The following is a 13738-nucleotide window of genomic DNA, read 5'->3' as shown; positions in this document are numbered from 1 at the left end:
CTCTTCATACTGCGTATTAGGGGGGATTGAGTAACAGGGGGAAAGAGTGATTACATTGTCTTTGATTGAATTCATATCAAGTTTCATTTCTGTGCTGCATTAATTTCATATTATTGCATTTCATTGAACCCACACGAAGTTATTCTCTGCTACATTATTCTTATCACTCATACTCCTATTGATTAAAGAGATTGTTGATTATTGTCTTATCACCCATTGCTGATCATTGTATAAATATTAATAAGTGTGATATCTAGATATTGTTCATATTCATAAAAGTGATATATATATATATATATATATTGTTCAATTCATCAAATAAATATTTTAACTCTGCAAAACAAACCTACTTCTTGGTTCAGTGAGACCTTGGGGATTCAAAGAGGGGCGTTATATAAGGGTACATCATCCAGAAATAAAAGAACTTTTGACATACAAATATATAAATAAGGGTTCCAGCTGGGCATCTCATGCTAGGCATTGACTTAGGTGGAGTACTGGGTTGAAGCCACTTACAATCCCTGTATTTTAGGATTTAGCTATTTCCAGGTATAGACTGTTTTAACTGGTGCAGCCAGGCTCTGTGGGTATAGTTGGCTACACTTGTCATCATGCGTCGCTTCACATAGGGCCAGGGCATCATTAAGATACCTGACCCTCGATGATTGCATTAATGGGATCAGGTGAGCGGCTCCGGGTCTTTATAAAGAGGGCAACAAAATACAAAATGGTACAGGGACTCAACAATGTCATTACAGTGAGGGCCAGAAGCACTGTAGCTTGTATTCCAGAGATTCTCTGGATGACCTCACGGGAAGGTACCTAGCCTAAATCGTATAAAGAGTGATCTGGTGAATTGGGGTTTGATAATGTCTAGGCGTAATCCAAACCCTGGCCAGTATTTATTCAGTAGCCCAGAGCCCTGGCAAGATGCAGGCACCTGCTCCACATTATGCCCCCTATAGAAGGATTTCACAGATACCTGGGGCGATTTATCGATTGTCCAGGGATTAAGACATAAGTCATTCATGTTCAGTTCTTGCAGCGTGGCTTAGTTATACCTGCACCATGACATTTTATTTATTTATTGATCATTTGTAATGCGCACTATACATCAAATTGTGTTTCAAGGTACATCAAGACAAGGGGGGAGGGAAAGGCAAAAGGTACAAAAATTTAAAAAAGGAGAAACACGTTCTTAAAAGGTTTTGAAACATTCGGAATGTGCACATGCTATAGCATGAAAGCAGGGGAGAGAGGGAGAAGGGGAAGTGCAGAGAGGGGGTAGACAAACAAAAAGAACGTGCCCTGCTGCTTCACAACATCCCTTAGTCCCTCCTGAATTTATATTAAGCAGGTGTAGGACCAAACTCTTATCCAGAATAAGCACCAGGTCATATTCAATATTAGGCCAGTTCAGTTTGAGTTTTAACTATGTGTTTCTCGTAGATTTGGTTAGGGATACCAGTTTTTTCAAAAAGATGTTCTCTATTATGGTTATTTTACCAATATTACCAAAACCTCATAGATCTGGACCATACATGGTGGATGCTTTTGCCTTGGCATGATACAGTTGTAGCGCTGGTCTCACTGCGCTATTCCCATGGCTAATTGCAAGTGTAGCAATAGCACCAGATGATTTTTCGAGGATAGAATCCGATTTCACTATTTGCCTTGTCCATGTGTCACCTGTTCAAGAGTTACACGTTCTAACTTAATTGTTAATTTAGGGAACATTTTTGCCAGGTGTGTGGAATGCTGTGATTTTGGTCCTTGTCATATTGATTTCCAGCCCATTCTCCTGACAAAACTTAAGAAACAAATTACACTGTTTATGTAGACCTTTTGGTGTCATGGAAATTAAAACGGTGTCCTCCGCGAATATGAGTAGTGACAATCTATCAAAGCCCAATACTGGAGCATCCACAATGGAATGATCAAACAAATCAAGTAGAGGGATGACAAAAAGGCATAGCAAGGATTAAACACCAGGGTGACCAAAAAGTTGAGCGGAAGCCTACCAGGAGTTGGAGAGAGGAGAGGAAGTAAAAAGGAAGATCAGCTGGAGAACAGAAAAGCAGGAGGCAGAGAGGATTGACCAGAGACTAGAGGGGAAGACTGACAAGAGCAGAAACTGAATGGCAGAGTTGGGCCTGAGGGATGTTTGGCGGGAGACACGTGGGGATGAGGCGGGTTATACGTTTTTCTCGGGAGTGCATGGGACCGATTCTAGGATAGATTACATGTGGGTATTAGCGTCCCTCCTGGGGCGGGTTAAGGAGGTGGAAGTGGGTCCCTTGGGTATAGCGGATCATAAAATTCTTACTATGCATTTAGAACTAGGGGAGAGGAAGAGGGGGATTTGGAGCTGGACATACCCGGCGGCCCTCATGAGAGATCCAGTACTCAAGGATGAAATAGAGGGTAAAATGATAAAGTTCATGGAGGAAAATAGAAGAGGGGATATATCTGAGGGGATAAGATGGGACGCGTTTAAGGCCACTATCAGAGGCGAACTTATAGCAGCCAAGGCCAATCAGGGTAGGCAAATGGGGGAGCTTGAGAGACAACTGGAGGGTGAAGTTGAGGCTGTCTGACTAAGAGAGGAGGCAGCACCGTCTAGATCCTCTCTGAGAGTATAGGCGAGCTGAGGGGCAGCTCTGAATCCTCTGAATGAAAAAAGCTGAGGGGGCCTTACTGTTCGTTCGACAAAGATACTATGCCAAGGCGAACAAATCTGACGCCTTATTGGCCAGACTCCTGAGAGGGGAAGCAGCGAAGAAGGTGATAGTGGCCCTTCGGTCAGAGGCGGGAGAAAGGGTAACGCGAAATGAGGACATCCAGGAACTCCTCGCAGCCTACTAAGAGGCACTCTATACATCACAGCACCCCACCCCTCGAGTTCAGGAAGAACTGCTAGGGAAAGTTAATTTGCGCAAAATCAGTGAGGAGTCTCAGGTGAGCATAAGCCAAGAGAAAACAGAGGACAAGGTGAGAAGAACAAGTTACTTCTTACCTTGTAACGTTCTTTCGACGGGATGTTCCTCCGACGTATTCCTCATCTTAGATATCTCCTTCCAGCTCTGCTGGCCTCGGAACATTTTTTCTCTAGAGGGCGCTGCGCGTCGACGTCTTCCGAGTCGATGTCCCTCGACAGCCGCCGTATCGACGTCGACGTCATCCTGCCTATAAAGGCTGCGCGCAGCGTCCGTTGCTCAGTTCCGTTTTGTAGCCCACAATAATATTTTCTGGACTAAACTAATCACCCTGAAGGAGCGTAAGCTGCAACAACAAGGGAAGTAGAACTGCGGGGATGGATGGGAGGGTCGATGAGGAATACGTCGGAGGAACATCCCGTCGAAAGAACGTTACAAGGTAAGAAGTAACTTGTTCTTCGAAGGGATTGTGTCCTCCGACGTATTCCTCATCTTAGATAGGCTCCCATAGAGTATTCTATTATTGGAGGAGGGAGTACTGACTTCACGCTGTCTTCTATTGATGAATAGAATGCAGTACAGCCCTTTCAAGCCTAGTCTCTTGACTGGAGGAGGAATCCAAATTGTAAAATCGTGTAAAGGTATGGACAGACGACCATGTAGCGGCCGCACAGATGTCTTTAACCGGCACGCCTCTTTTGAGGGCCGATGAAGCTGCAATACCTCTGGTCGAATGAGCCCTAAGGTTTTGAGGGGGCTCTTTCCTTGCCAGTTTATAACATTCCAGAATGGCTAGAATGATCCATCTGGAAATGGTCTGCTTAGTTATTGGTAACCCCAGCTTGTGACCTGTGTAACCTACAAACAGCTGGTCTGCCTGTCTTATCCTGGCTAGTCTACTGATGTAAAAACTTAAAGCCCTCCTAGGGTCTAGCCTGTGTAACCTCTCTTCCTCTTTCCCCGGATGAGGAGGAGGATAGAAAGATGGTAGGGTAATGTTCTGAGTGATATGGAATTCAGAAACCACCTTTAGGAGGAAATTAGGCTTCACTTGCAGGACAACTTTGTCTTTGTGAAATATTGTGTGAGGGGGTTTACAAGAAAGAGCTTGTAATTCGCTCACCCTTCTAGCAGATGTAAGTGCTATTAATAAAACAGTTTTAAGCGTAAGGAATCTTAACGAACAAGAATGGAGTGGTTCGAAAGGTGTGCCCATCAGGAAAGTTAGTACTAAGTTTAAATCCCATAGGGGAACTTGGAATGGTCTTGGGGGATAAACATTGGTTAACCCCTTTAGAAACTGTATTACCAAGGGTAACTTGAAATAGGATGGTTCTTCCGCAGTGCGCTTAAAGATGGATAGCGCTGCGAGATAGCCCTTAATGGTGCCAACTTGAAGGCCTGAATTCGCCAAATATAGAAGGAAGGACAAAGCCATTGGTGTACCACATGAAAAAGGGTCGATATTCTGTTCTCTACACCAGCTGCAAAATCTGTTCCAACGGCAGCGGTATAAAGACTTTGTTGCTGGCCTCCTTGCCGAAAGCAACACCTCCATAACATCATCAGGGAGGTCCCAATCCTTGTACCTCAACCTTTCAGAAGCCAAGCGTGAAGGTTGAGGGTTTTGACGTCTGGATGGAGAACCTGACCTCCCTTCTGTGAGAGTAGGTTCTCTCTGAGTGGAAGTCGAATTGGAGGGCAGATGGACAAGTCTAGAAGGTCCGGGTACCACGTTCTCCTGGACCAATCCGGGGCAATTAGGATCATGGTTCTCCGGAATCTTCTCAACCTCCTGATCATTTGAGGAATGACAGGGACCGGTGGGAACGCGTACAGAAGCGGAAACTCCCAGTCCACTATGAACGCGTCTCCCAGAGCTCCTCTCGGGGGAAATTCCCTTGAGCAGAACAGATCGCATTTCCTGTTTACACTGGTGGCGAACAGATCCACCTGAGGGGTTCCCCAAAGGGCGAAGATCTCTTGAAGGACTTCCTGAGCTAGTTCCCACTCATGGGAGACTGTGCTCTGCCTGCTCAGAGCGTCCGCTGTCAAGTTCTTCTCTCCGGCTAGGTGAACTGCCGATAGAGAGATTCCTTCTTGGATTGCCCAAAACCAGAGCTGCATCGCCTCTCTGCACAGGGGTAGTGATCCTACGCCTCCTCTTTTGTTGAGGTAATGCATGGCCACTGTGTTGTCCGTCATTATCAGGACGTTTTTCCCCTGTACAGCTGGCAGGAACGCCTTCAGCGCAAGTCTGATGGCTCTCAGCTCTAACAGGTTGATATGTAGTCTGGGCTCCGATGGAGACCAACGACCGCTGATGGTCAAGTCGTTGGCGTGGGCTCCCCACCCCGTGAGTGAGGCATCCGTGACTACTGTTATCTCCGGCCAGGGTTGCCAAAACTGTTCTCCTTTCAGAATGTTCTCCTGACAGGCCCACCACTGAAGGTCTCGAGCCACCCTGTCGGGAACCTGAAGAAGATCTGTCATTCTCCCTGAAAATTGTGACCACTGAGTTCTCAGTGCCCACTGGAGGGATCTCATTCTCAGGCGAGCCTCTGGCACTAGGAAAATGCAGGATGCCATGAGGCCTAGCAACCTCAAAAAGTCGAAGGCTGGGAGACGTTGGGCATCTTGGAACTTGGTAACCATCTGTAGAATATCTTGAGCCCTCACCTCTGGTGGCGAGGCTTTTCCCAGGGAGGTGTCCAGGATCGCTCCTATGAACTGGAGTCTCTGCGATGGTATCATTTGTGACTTCTTTAAATTGAGGGAGAAGCCCAGTCTGTGAAGGGAGTGGCACACGTGATTTAGCTGGATCTGAGCTTGTTCCGAAGAGACAGCCCTGATCAACCAATCGTCCAGGTAGGGGTAGACGTGAATCCATACCCTCCTTAGACTTGCCGCCACTACCGACATTAACTTGGTGAAGACCCTTGGGGCGGAGGTCAGCCCAAATGGCAGCACTCAAAATTGATAGTGAGAGTTGCCAATTGCGAACCTCAGGTATTTCCTGTGTTTGAGATAGATAGGCACATGGAAATAAGCATCCTGAAGGTCCAGAGATACCAACCAGTCCTGGAACTGAAGGGCCTGGAGGATCTGAGAAAGAGTGACCATCTTGAATTTGTCTTTCCTGAGGAATTTGTTCAATTCTCGCAAGTCCAAGATGGGTCTCAGTCCTCCGTCTTTCTTTGGAATGAGAAAATAAGGGGAGTACCAGCCCTTGTTCCTCTCCGCTACAGGTACCGGTTCTATGGCACCTTTCTCTAGCAGGTCCAAAATGTCCTGCCAGAGGAGCGGATCTGGAGCTTTCTGAGAGCTGATCCCCGGTGGATGACTCTAAGGTATGCGTAGGAGAGGCAGGCAGTAACCTTGGGCAACTGTTTCCAATGCCCAAGCATCTGACGTGATAGCCTGCCATTCCGCCAGATGTTGAGTCAACCTGCCTCCTACAGGTGTCCTGTGAGGGAAGTCCTCGGAGTGGTTTTGGGGCGGCTGATGCGGATGCCGATGGTAAAGAGGCACCTGCTGTTGCTGTGGCTTTTGAATATCTACCCCGTCCACCTCGGGTAGTTCTTCTTTGTCCCCTTTGAGCCGGTCGTCCTCTACCTCTTCCGAATGCGGAGTAGAAGCGAAAGGACTTGCCCCTCGCAGAGGTTCCTGTGGGACGAAAAGGTGTCTGACGGATTGCAGCGCCTAGGGATTTTGCAGCTGCTTTTGAATTTTGCAGTTTCTCTAAACTGTCATCCGCCTTTTTCCCGAACAAAGAAGAGCCATCGAATGGCATGTTCAAGAGCCTGGCTTGCACATCAGGGGCAAAACCAGACTTTCTCAACCAAGCGAATCTCCTGGTTGTTGTACTTGCCGCCATTGCTCTGCTGATATTGTCAGCCGAATCAATGCCCGTCTGGAGGGATTCGCACATAGCGTCTTTACCGTCCTGTATGATATTCAGGAACGCCTCCCTTTCTTCTCCCTCCGGGATGCAGTCAGCCGCTGTAGAAGCACCCTCCCAAAGTGTATGGCTGAATCTAGCAAGGCTGCAAGTAGCATTAACAGATTTTAACGCCATGCTACATGCCGAAAAAACTTTCTTTGCCATAGCATCATATTTTTTATCGTCCCTGTCCTGTGGGACGGTAGGATAAGCCGTCTTGACATCGGTAGAAGATGCTGCCTGTACCACCAGACTTTCTGGGGATGGGTGTTTTGACAAAAACTCCGGGTCTGTAGAGGATACCCTGTATTTTGTAGACAGTTTTTTATTTACTGCAGGGACGACATCTGGGGTTTCCCAGTTCGTCATAATCTTCCTCTGAAGAGCTTTATGAAAAGGCAACACAGGATCCTCCTGTGGGCCTTTGTCAAGAATATCCGTGAGGTCATCTTGTTGGAAAGATTGTGAAGGTGCAGACCACCCCACAAACTCTGTGATTCTGGCCATTAAGGCTCTATAGGGGGTTTCAGCATGCTCCCCCGGGTCTGGCCTAGCAAACTCCACCTCAGGGGAAGTGTCTAACCCACTTGCCTCATGTAAGGAATCATGAAGATCCTTTAACCTGCGTTCTTCAGAGGAAAATTCCTCTCTAATTGGGGTTACAGGTCCATGCAACTCAAATGTGTCTTCCTGTTCAGACAATTCACCCTCTTCCATAATTGAGGACATAGTTCTCAATTGTTCTGAACTCATAAAGGGTGTAAATCCCATTTCCAAGGCAGAGGGGGCCGAACTTGTCATAATCGGCCTCGAAAACGTCGATGTCGTCGACGCCGAAGGCTTCGAGCGTGGCGTCGAAAACAAAGGCGGAGGCCTCGATGACCTCGACAGAATTGGGATTCTACTCGACAATCTCGAAGCCATCGTCATCGAGGACCTGGGGATAGTCACTGGGTGTGTCGTGACCGTGACTTTTCTTGGCGTTCACGTCGGTGTCGAAGCTGGCGTCGAGTCGACAGACCCGTGTGTCGAAGGTCCCTTCGACAACGGCGTCGAAAGACACCGACCTCGGCGTCGACGGAACCTTCGAGGAAGGTTTGGAGGTCATAGTCCTACTCGAGGGTTCGAGACACACTCGAGAGGTTTCCTTCGCCGGGTACTGCGACTCGCGGCGTTTTTGACCTTCGGGTCTTTCGACCAGAGCATCGCTCTCGGCAGTCTTCGAGGGGGTCGAGGCTGCTTTCTCGAAGACGCTCATCATATTTTTGCGGAATTCCTCCCATTCAGCCCGGGAACTATGTTTCGTGGGGCAAGGGATTCTTTTTGGCGAAACAGGGGAAGAGGAAGACGGAGAAGGGGATCTTCGACGTCTCCTCTTCGAGTGCTTCGATCTCGAGGAGTGATGGGACCCACTCCGAGACCTGAAGCGCGAATGGTGACGAGGAGACGAATGTCTCGACTTCCTCGACGAAGAAGAAGCTTTAAAAGTCTTACCTTTCTCCAGCTTCCCCCTACGCTCCTTCAGGGCCTTAGCTGTCATGGACATACAGTCCTCGCACTCCGAACAATGGTGTTCAGCTCCCAAACACCACAGACAAACTCTGTGAGGGTCAGTCAGCGTCATCTTTTTCCCACAATCTCGGCATTTTTTGAAGCCGGATCGAGGAGTTGTCGGTTCCGACGAAGAAGCCATCGAGTACGGATCGAATAACTCGAGGTAAATAGGTTTAACCTGACAAAACTGAGCAACGGTATTCCGAGGCACTGAGTAAGCGCGGAAAAACGGAACTGAGCAACGGACGCTGCGCGCGGCCTTTATAGGCAGGATGACGTCGACGTCGATACAGCGGCTGTCGAGGGACATCGACTCGGAGGACGTCAACACGCAGCGCCCTCTAGAGAAAATGTTTTCCGAGGCCAGCAGAGCTGGAAGGAGATATCTAAGATGAGGAATACGTCGGAGGACACAATCCCTTCGAAAGGTGATATTATATTAAATCTTCCCCCTTGTAAGGCTCCAGGCCCTGACGGCTACATGGCCGCATTTTATAAAACATGCTCGGCTTTTCTTGTCCCGCACTTGACCCACTTATTCAATACGTTTAAGGACACCAGACGTATCACTCCCTCTATGGAGGAAGCTAAAATGTCCCTGATCTTGAAATCCCATAAGGACCCCCTGGAACCGTCTTCGTATAGGCCGATAAAATTGATTAATATTGATGCTAAAATCTACACAAAGATTTTGGCCAACAGATTAGAGGGATTGCTCCCGGAATGAATCCACCGAGACCAATCGGGGTTTATCCGTGGCAGGTAGACGGCAGATAATCTACGGCGTATAGCACATTTAGTGGAAAAGACACAGAAAACAAACACTCCTGCGGTCCTACTCTCTTTGGATGCTGAGAAGGCCTCCGACCACGTGCAGTGGTCGTATCTCTTTCGCACTATGGATAAGATGGGTCTGGGAGGGGACTTCTAACAAATGGTGAAAGCCAATTATCAAGAACCAAAAACCCAGATATGGTGAATGGGACCCTCTCACGCATCTTTCACTTAAGTAGGGGTACAAAACAAGGCTGTCAATTGTCCCCGCTGCTTTATGCCATATACTTGGAGCCACTCCTGCAAATGATACGGGATGAAGATGGGATACAGGGGATTCTGTTCGGGGGAAAATCACATAAGGTCACAGCATTTGCTGATGATATGCTTCTCTCCGCAACCAACCCAGTAGATTCTATCGAGGCTAGTAAGAAGGTACTGGATAACTGGGTACTGGAGGCCCCCGGGACTTTGCATCAATTTGGGAAAATCGGATCTTATGGGTTTGTCCCTGGGTGGGGCCTTGAGCGACAGATTGAAAGTGGATACTCCGTTTATCTAGTCCCCCGGAGGGAATTAAATTTCTGGGAGTGCGGTTACCCCTACTCTTAGGGATGGGACGCGGCTAACTATCTCCCTCTCCTGCACCGGATTAAAAGGGACCTCAGGAGCTGGGGGTCACTACATATCTCCTGGCTGGGGCGTCTGGCTGTGATCAAGAAGGTCATATTGCCACGTTTGCTTTATTTGTTTCAAGCCATCCCGCAGATGGTCCCAGAGAAATTGTTTAGGGAGATCCAAAGCTTAACAAAGGAGTTCATCTGGGAAGGAAGACGGGCTAGACTCAGCAGAGGCCTGCTAGAGGCCTCCAGGGGGGATTTGGGGGGGGGGGGCTCTTCCTAATTTCAGGCAATATTACGAAGCAACCCAGTTATGAATTATCAGAGAGTGGTTGCGGGAAGGTGAGGGACCCTTATGGGTTGGCATGGAGGGGGTTTTGTGGTTGAGGAAGGACCTGCCACCTAAACATATGTATGAAAGGTCCATTACGGGCTTAATGGCGTCCAACTGGGACCGGCTGGCTAGTAAGAAGGGAATTATGTCCTTCCCATCCCCTTTTACACCGATATTTAACCACGCTGACTTCACCCCCGGAACCGAAAAGGGAGCATTCACGCAATGGGAGGAGGGGAGATGTAGGCTAATGTGTGACATGTTTCAGAATGGGGAAATACTGTCATTTAGAGACTGTAAAGAGGCCTTTGGGATCGGCGAGCGAGAGAGGCTTAGATATGCTCAACTGCGCCATTGGCTGCTTCAGCCCCCAAACAAACAGGCGGCAACAAGGGAAGTCACTTCCCTCGAGAAATTCCTACTCACCAATGATAGGTCTAAAGGTCTAATTGGCAACCTGAATAAGATCTTGGAAGAAGCTACCCCTCATGAAAGATGGCCCTTCATGACAAGGTGGGAGCGGGTATTAGGGAGAGGGTTGTAACTCGAGGTTTGTTCCCGATTGTGGAGGGAAATCCCTAAGGTGGCAAAGGCTTCGCAGACACAAGAGGCCTGGTATAAGATAATATACGGATGGCACTATACAATGGTAATCCTGCATTGGATGAATCCTGAGGTCGCAGGGGAGTACTGGAGAGGCTGTGGGCAGGAGGGAATGGCTGAACATATCTGGTGGAGGTGTCCTAAAATCACTCCATTCTGGGAGGAAATACAGAGGGGACAGGAACAAGCAATGGGAGAGGGGGGATTGAACCTCCTGAACATATACTGTTGGGCATCCGAGGCGGAGGCGCGGCCGGGGAACCGCGCAGCAGAGTGAGAGCAAGGGTGATATTGACACTTACGGCTATGACTCTTATTGCCCAAAGATGGAGAAGTATTAATATTCTGACCGTCCAAGACTGGCTACGAAGGTTATGGGACACTGTCACTCTTGAGTGGGCGACTTATGCAATGAATGGGGATTTGTCGAGATTTGCAAATGACTGGGGAGAGACATTGGCCTACCTCAGAGACGATTACAGAGCAAATTGGTGCCCCCAACGCCTTAAGATTTTGGACTTGTATCAAGCTTAATGTGTATGCCCAACCAGAGGCTTTACTGGAAGGGTGGAGATACTCGCCCGTGGGGGGAGGGGGGTGATTTGGACGAGGGTTCTGTTGGTTTTTTTCTTTGTTCTATGTTACCGTTCATGTGTAAAATATAATAGAGATGTAAAAAAAAAGAGCAGGAACTAGTTTCTCTGGATTCTTCCAGGTATAGCCAGTATCTGTACCTTATTATTTGTAGAAGGGCCTATTGAGGTGGTTTGCACGGTCCATTGAAATGATCAATGGTTAGAATAGTAAAGAAGTGAATGTCTACAGTTCTTTGATAGAGATGGACACGCTCACCCAAGGTCTTACTAGATATGACAGAATTAGTGGCTCTAGTAGTCGGAAATCCTAAAATCAAGCAGATTGAATTTTAGAATTTAAGAAGGTTAGAAATCTACAATTGGGTGAACAGGTGAGAATTTATTTTGACTTCATACTATGTAAGAGCATCTATTGCGGCCATTTGAAAAATATGACGTGTGACGATTTTGTGGACGATGCACAGATGCTTGTTTGCAACAGAAAGGTAAGCACGTATGTCTGAAGATGCTTGATGTCCTTACCTGCCTCAGTTCCTCACATAGCACAGAGAAAATCCAGACATAGAGCAGGCACTCCCTCCAAGATGGCAAGGTCTGGAAATCAATCATGAGGACGTGGGCGAAGAGCCAGAGGAAGCCGATGTAGGATATGACGTTCCAATAGAAGACCACCACGGGGGCCGCGAAGAAACCACTGAGACGTGCAATGCAGCTGAGTGGCTGAGGCTTCTTAAGTCCGTCAGAAGAGGATATGTTGGTCCTACCATTAATACATTTGGGAAAGCAGAACCAAATTTACATGAACTCCATAAAAACAATCTTAGAAATACAGTATTTTCTAGGGTGGCATATTAAAGCGCTATTAAAATCATTTGTTTGTTTAAAATGTATCATAATATTGAAATGCTGGCAGGCCCTTGTGAAGATGGATTTGCAGAGGGCCTTAACCAGTCACAAAGCTTGATGTTTTGCTCCAACGTTCTGTCTCAATGCACCGTGCTATCCTTAGCCAACATTGCATTAGGAAAATCCTCACTGCAAGATTATCTGCACCTTCTCCAACTGTTGCACTTGTTTTTAAGCTGTTTTTGTGATTTAGCCACATGATAATGGCATTACAGCCCTAGGGAGAGGGATGCAACAGGTGTTATCTGCCCACTCCATTACCCCTTCTTATGCACCCTTGGGTTCACCCCTGGTCCGGAACTGGAGTGTGGGCAATGACACCTCTTACAGCCCCCTCCCCAAGGACTGGAATGCCTCATCACATTCTTCTTTTTCCCTGCCTCTTGTAGTTATTTTGCACAGTCACCCATCCACTCTCTCTAACTGTACCTCTCTACATAAGGTGCCAGAGTGGACCAGAAGACATGGTGCTGATCAGGCCAGACAGGTGAACAATGACATTATTGACTAGACAAGGAAAATGACAGCAGTCTGGTGCAGGCAAAAACCCAGACCAGGGTAGGGCATTACAGAATGTAAGGGGTGGCAGGCGACATGTAGTGGTGTCTTGGACTATTTCAGCAGAAGATTTCAATGCGAGTTGGTGAAACAGTTGCTTGGGGTAATCATATTTTTATAAAGATGCACTGTGTTCCAGAATGAATAAGCAGTGCATAGGTAACAGAGGGGACACAAAATGCCTCACAAAAGGCAAAAAAGGTTGCAGTTTTCACGGGGCCCACATGAATGAAATGGCTGTTTTGTTGGGGTTCAGTAAGGGCTGGAAAAAATAAACTGCTATTTTCTGATTTCACCAATAAATACAATAAACAGAATGGGAATGAAATGAAAGTCCAAGTCAAATCCACTGCATTTGGCAAACACCTGGTCTGGCTGCATCCAAACATGCCAACGCTAATGCACGTATGGACAAGCATGCATGTGACATGCTCAGGAGGCACAAGCATGAACATTACGCTTGAAATATACATGCGCACAATCAACATACTCTTAAGGATTATGTGAACCCAGGTCTCCAAACGCAACCCACACAAGCAATCTGCACCACACACACAAACACAGGCAATAGCCCAAGAGAAGACACTGAGGGGAACTACAAACATTGCACTCAGAATAAGTGTATACAGATTCAATATGGCCAAACTGTAAGGAAGCACAATAGGCACATCTAATATGCATGGAACGGTAGTGAGCACAGACAATACACTCAGAATCTGCAGGCACACACATGATACAAACAGGCAGGCATTTAGAATGTATGTAAGTACAGAGCATCCATTCGTAATATGCATACACAGAAACACACACACTCGTTCATCAACACACACACATATACAGTGAACACACAAATAAAAAAAGGAAATCAGTGAAAATAAAAATGTATTTTTAAAGACTAGCAATGCTGGTTATTG

The 13738-nt window shown here is 47.2% G+C and overlaps 1 protein-coding gene across 1 annotated transcript in view; it reads right to left on the bottom strand.

The window, feature by feature from the left end:
- Positions 1-13738, bottom strand: part of LOC138528195 (transient receptor potential cation channel subfamily M member 2-like) — a 679103-nt gene that overhangs the window by 204674 nt on the left and 460691 nt on the right. The window contains exon 17 of the mRNA XM_069639648.1: positions 11883-12120. Coding sequence (XP_069495749.1) covers positions 11883-12120 — 238 coding nt within the window. The remainder of the gene's footprint in view (positions 1-11882; positions 12121-13738) is intronic.

This window comes from Ambystoma mexicanum, chromosome 7q (assembly GCF_040938575.1).
Source record: "Ambystoma mexicanum isolate Mex_15411 chromosome 7q, UKY_AmexF1_1, whole genome shotgun sequence".
NCBI classification, from domain to species: Eukaryota; Metazoa; Chordata; class Amphibia; order Caudata; family Ambystomatidae; genus Ambystoma; species Ambystoma mexicanum.
This window is presented reverse-complemented; position numbering and strand designations above follow the sequence as displayed.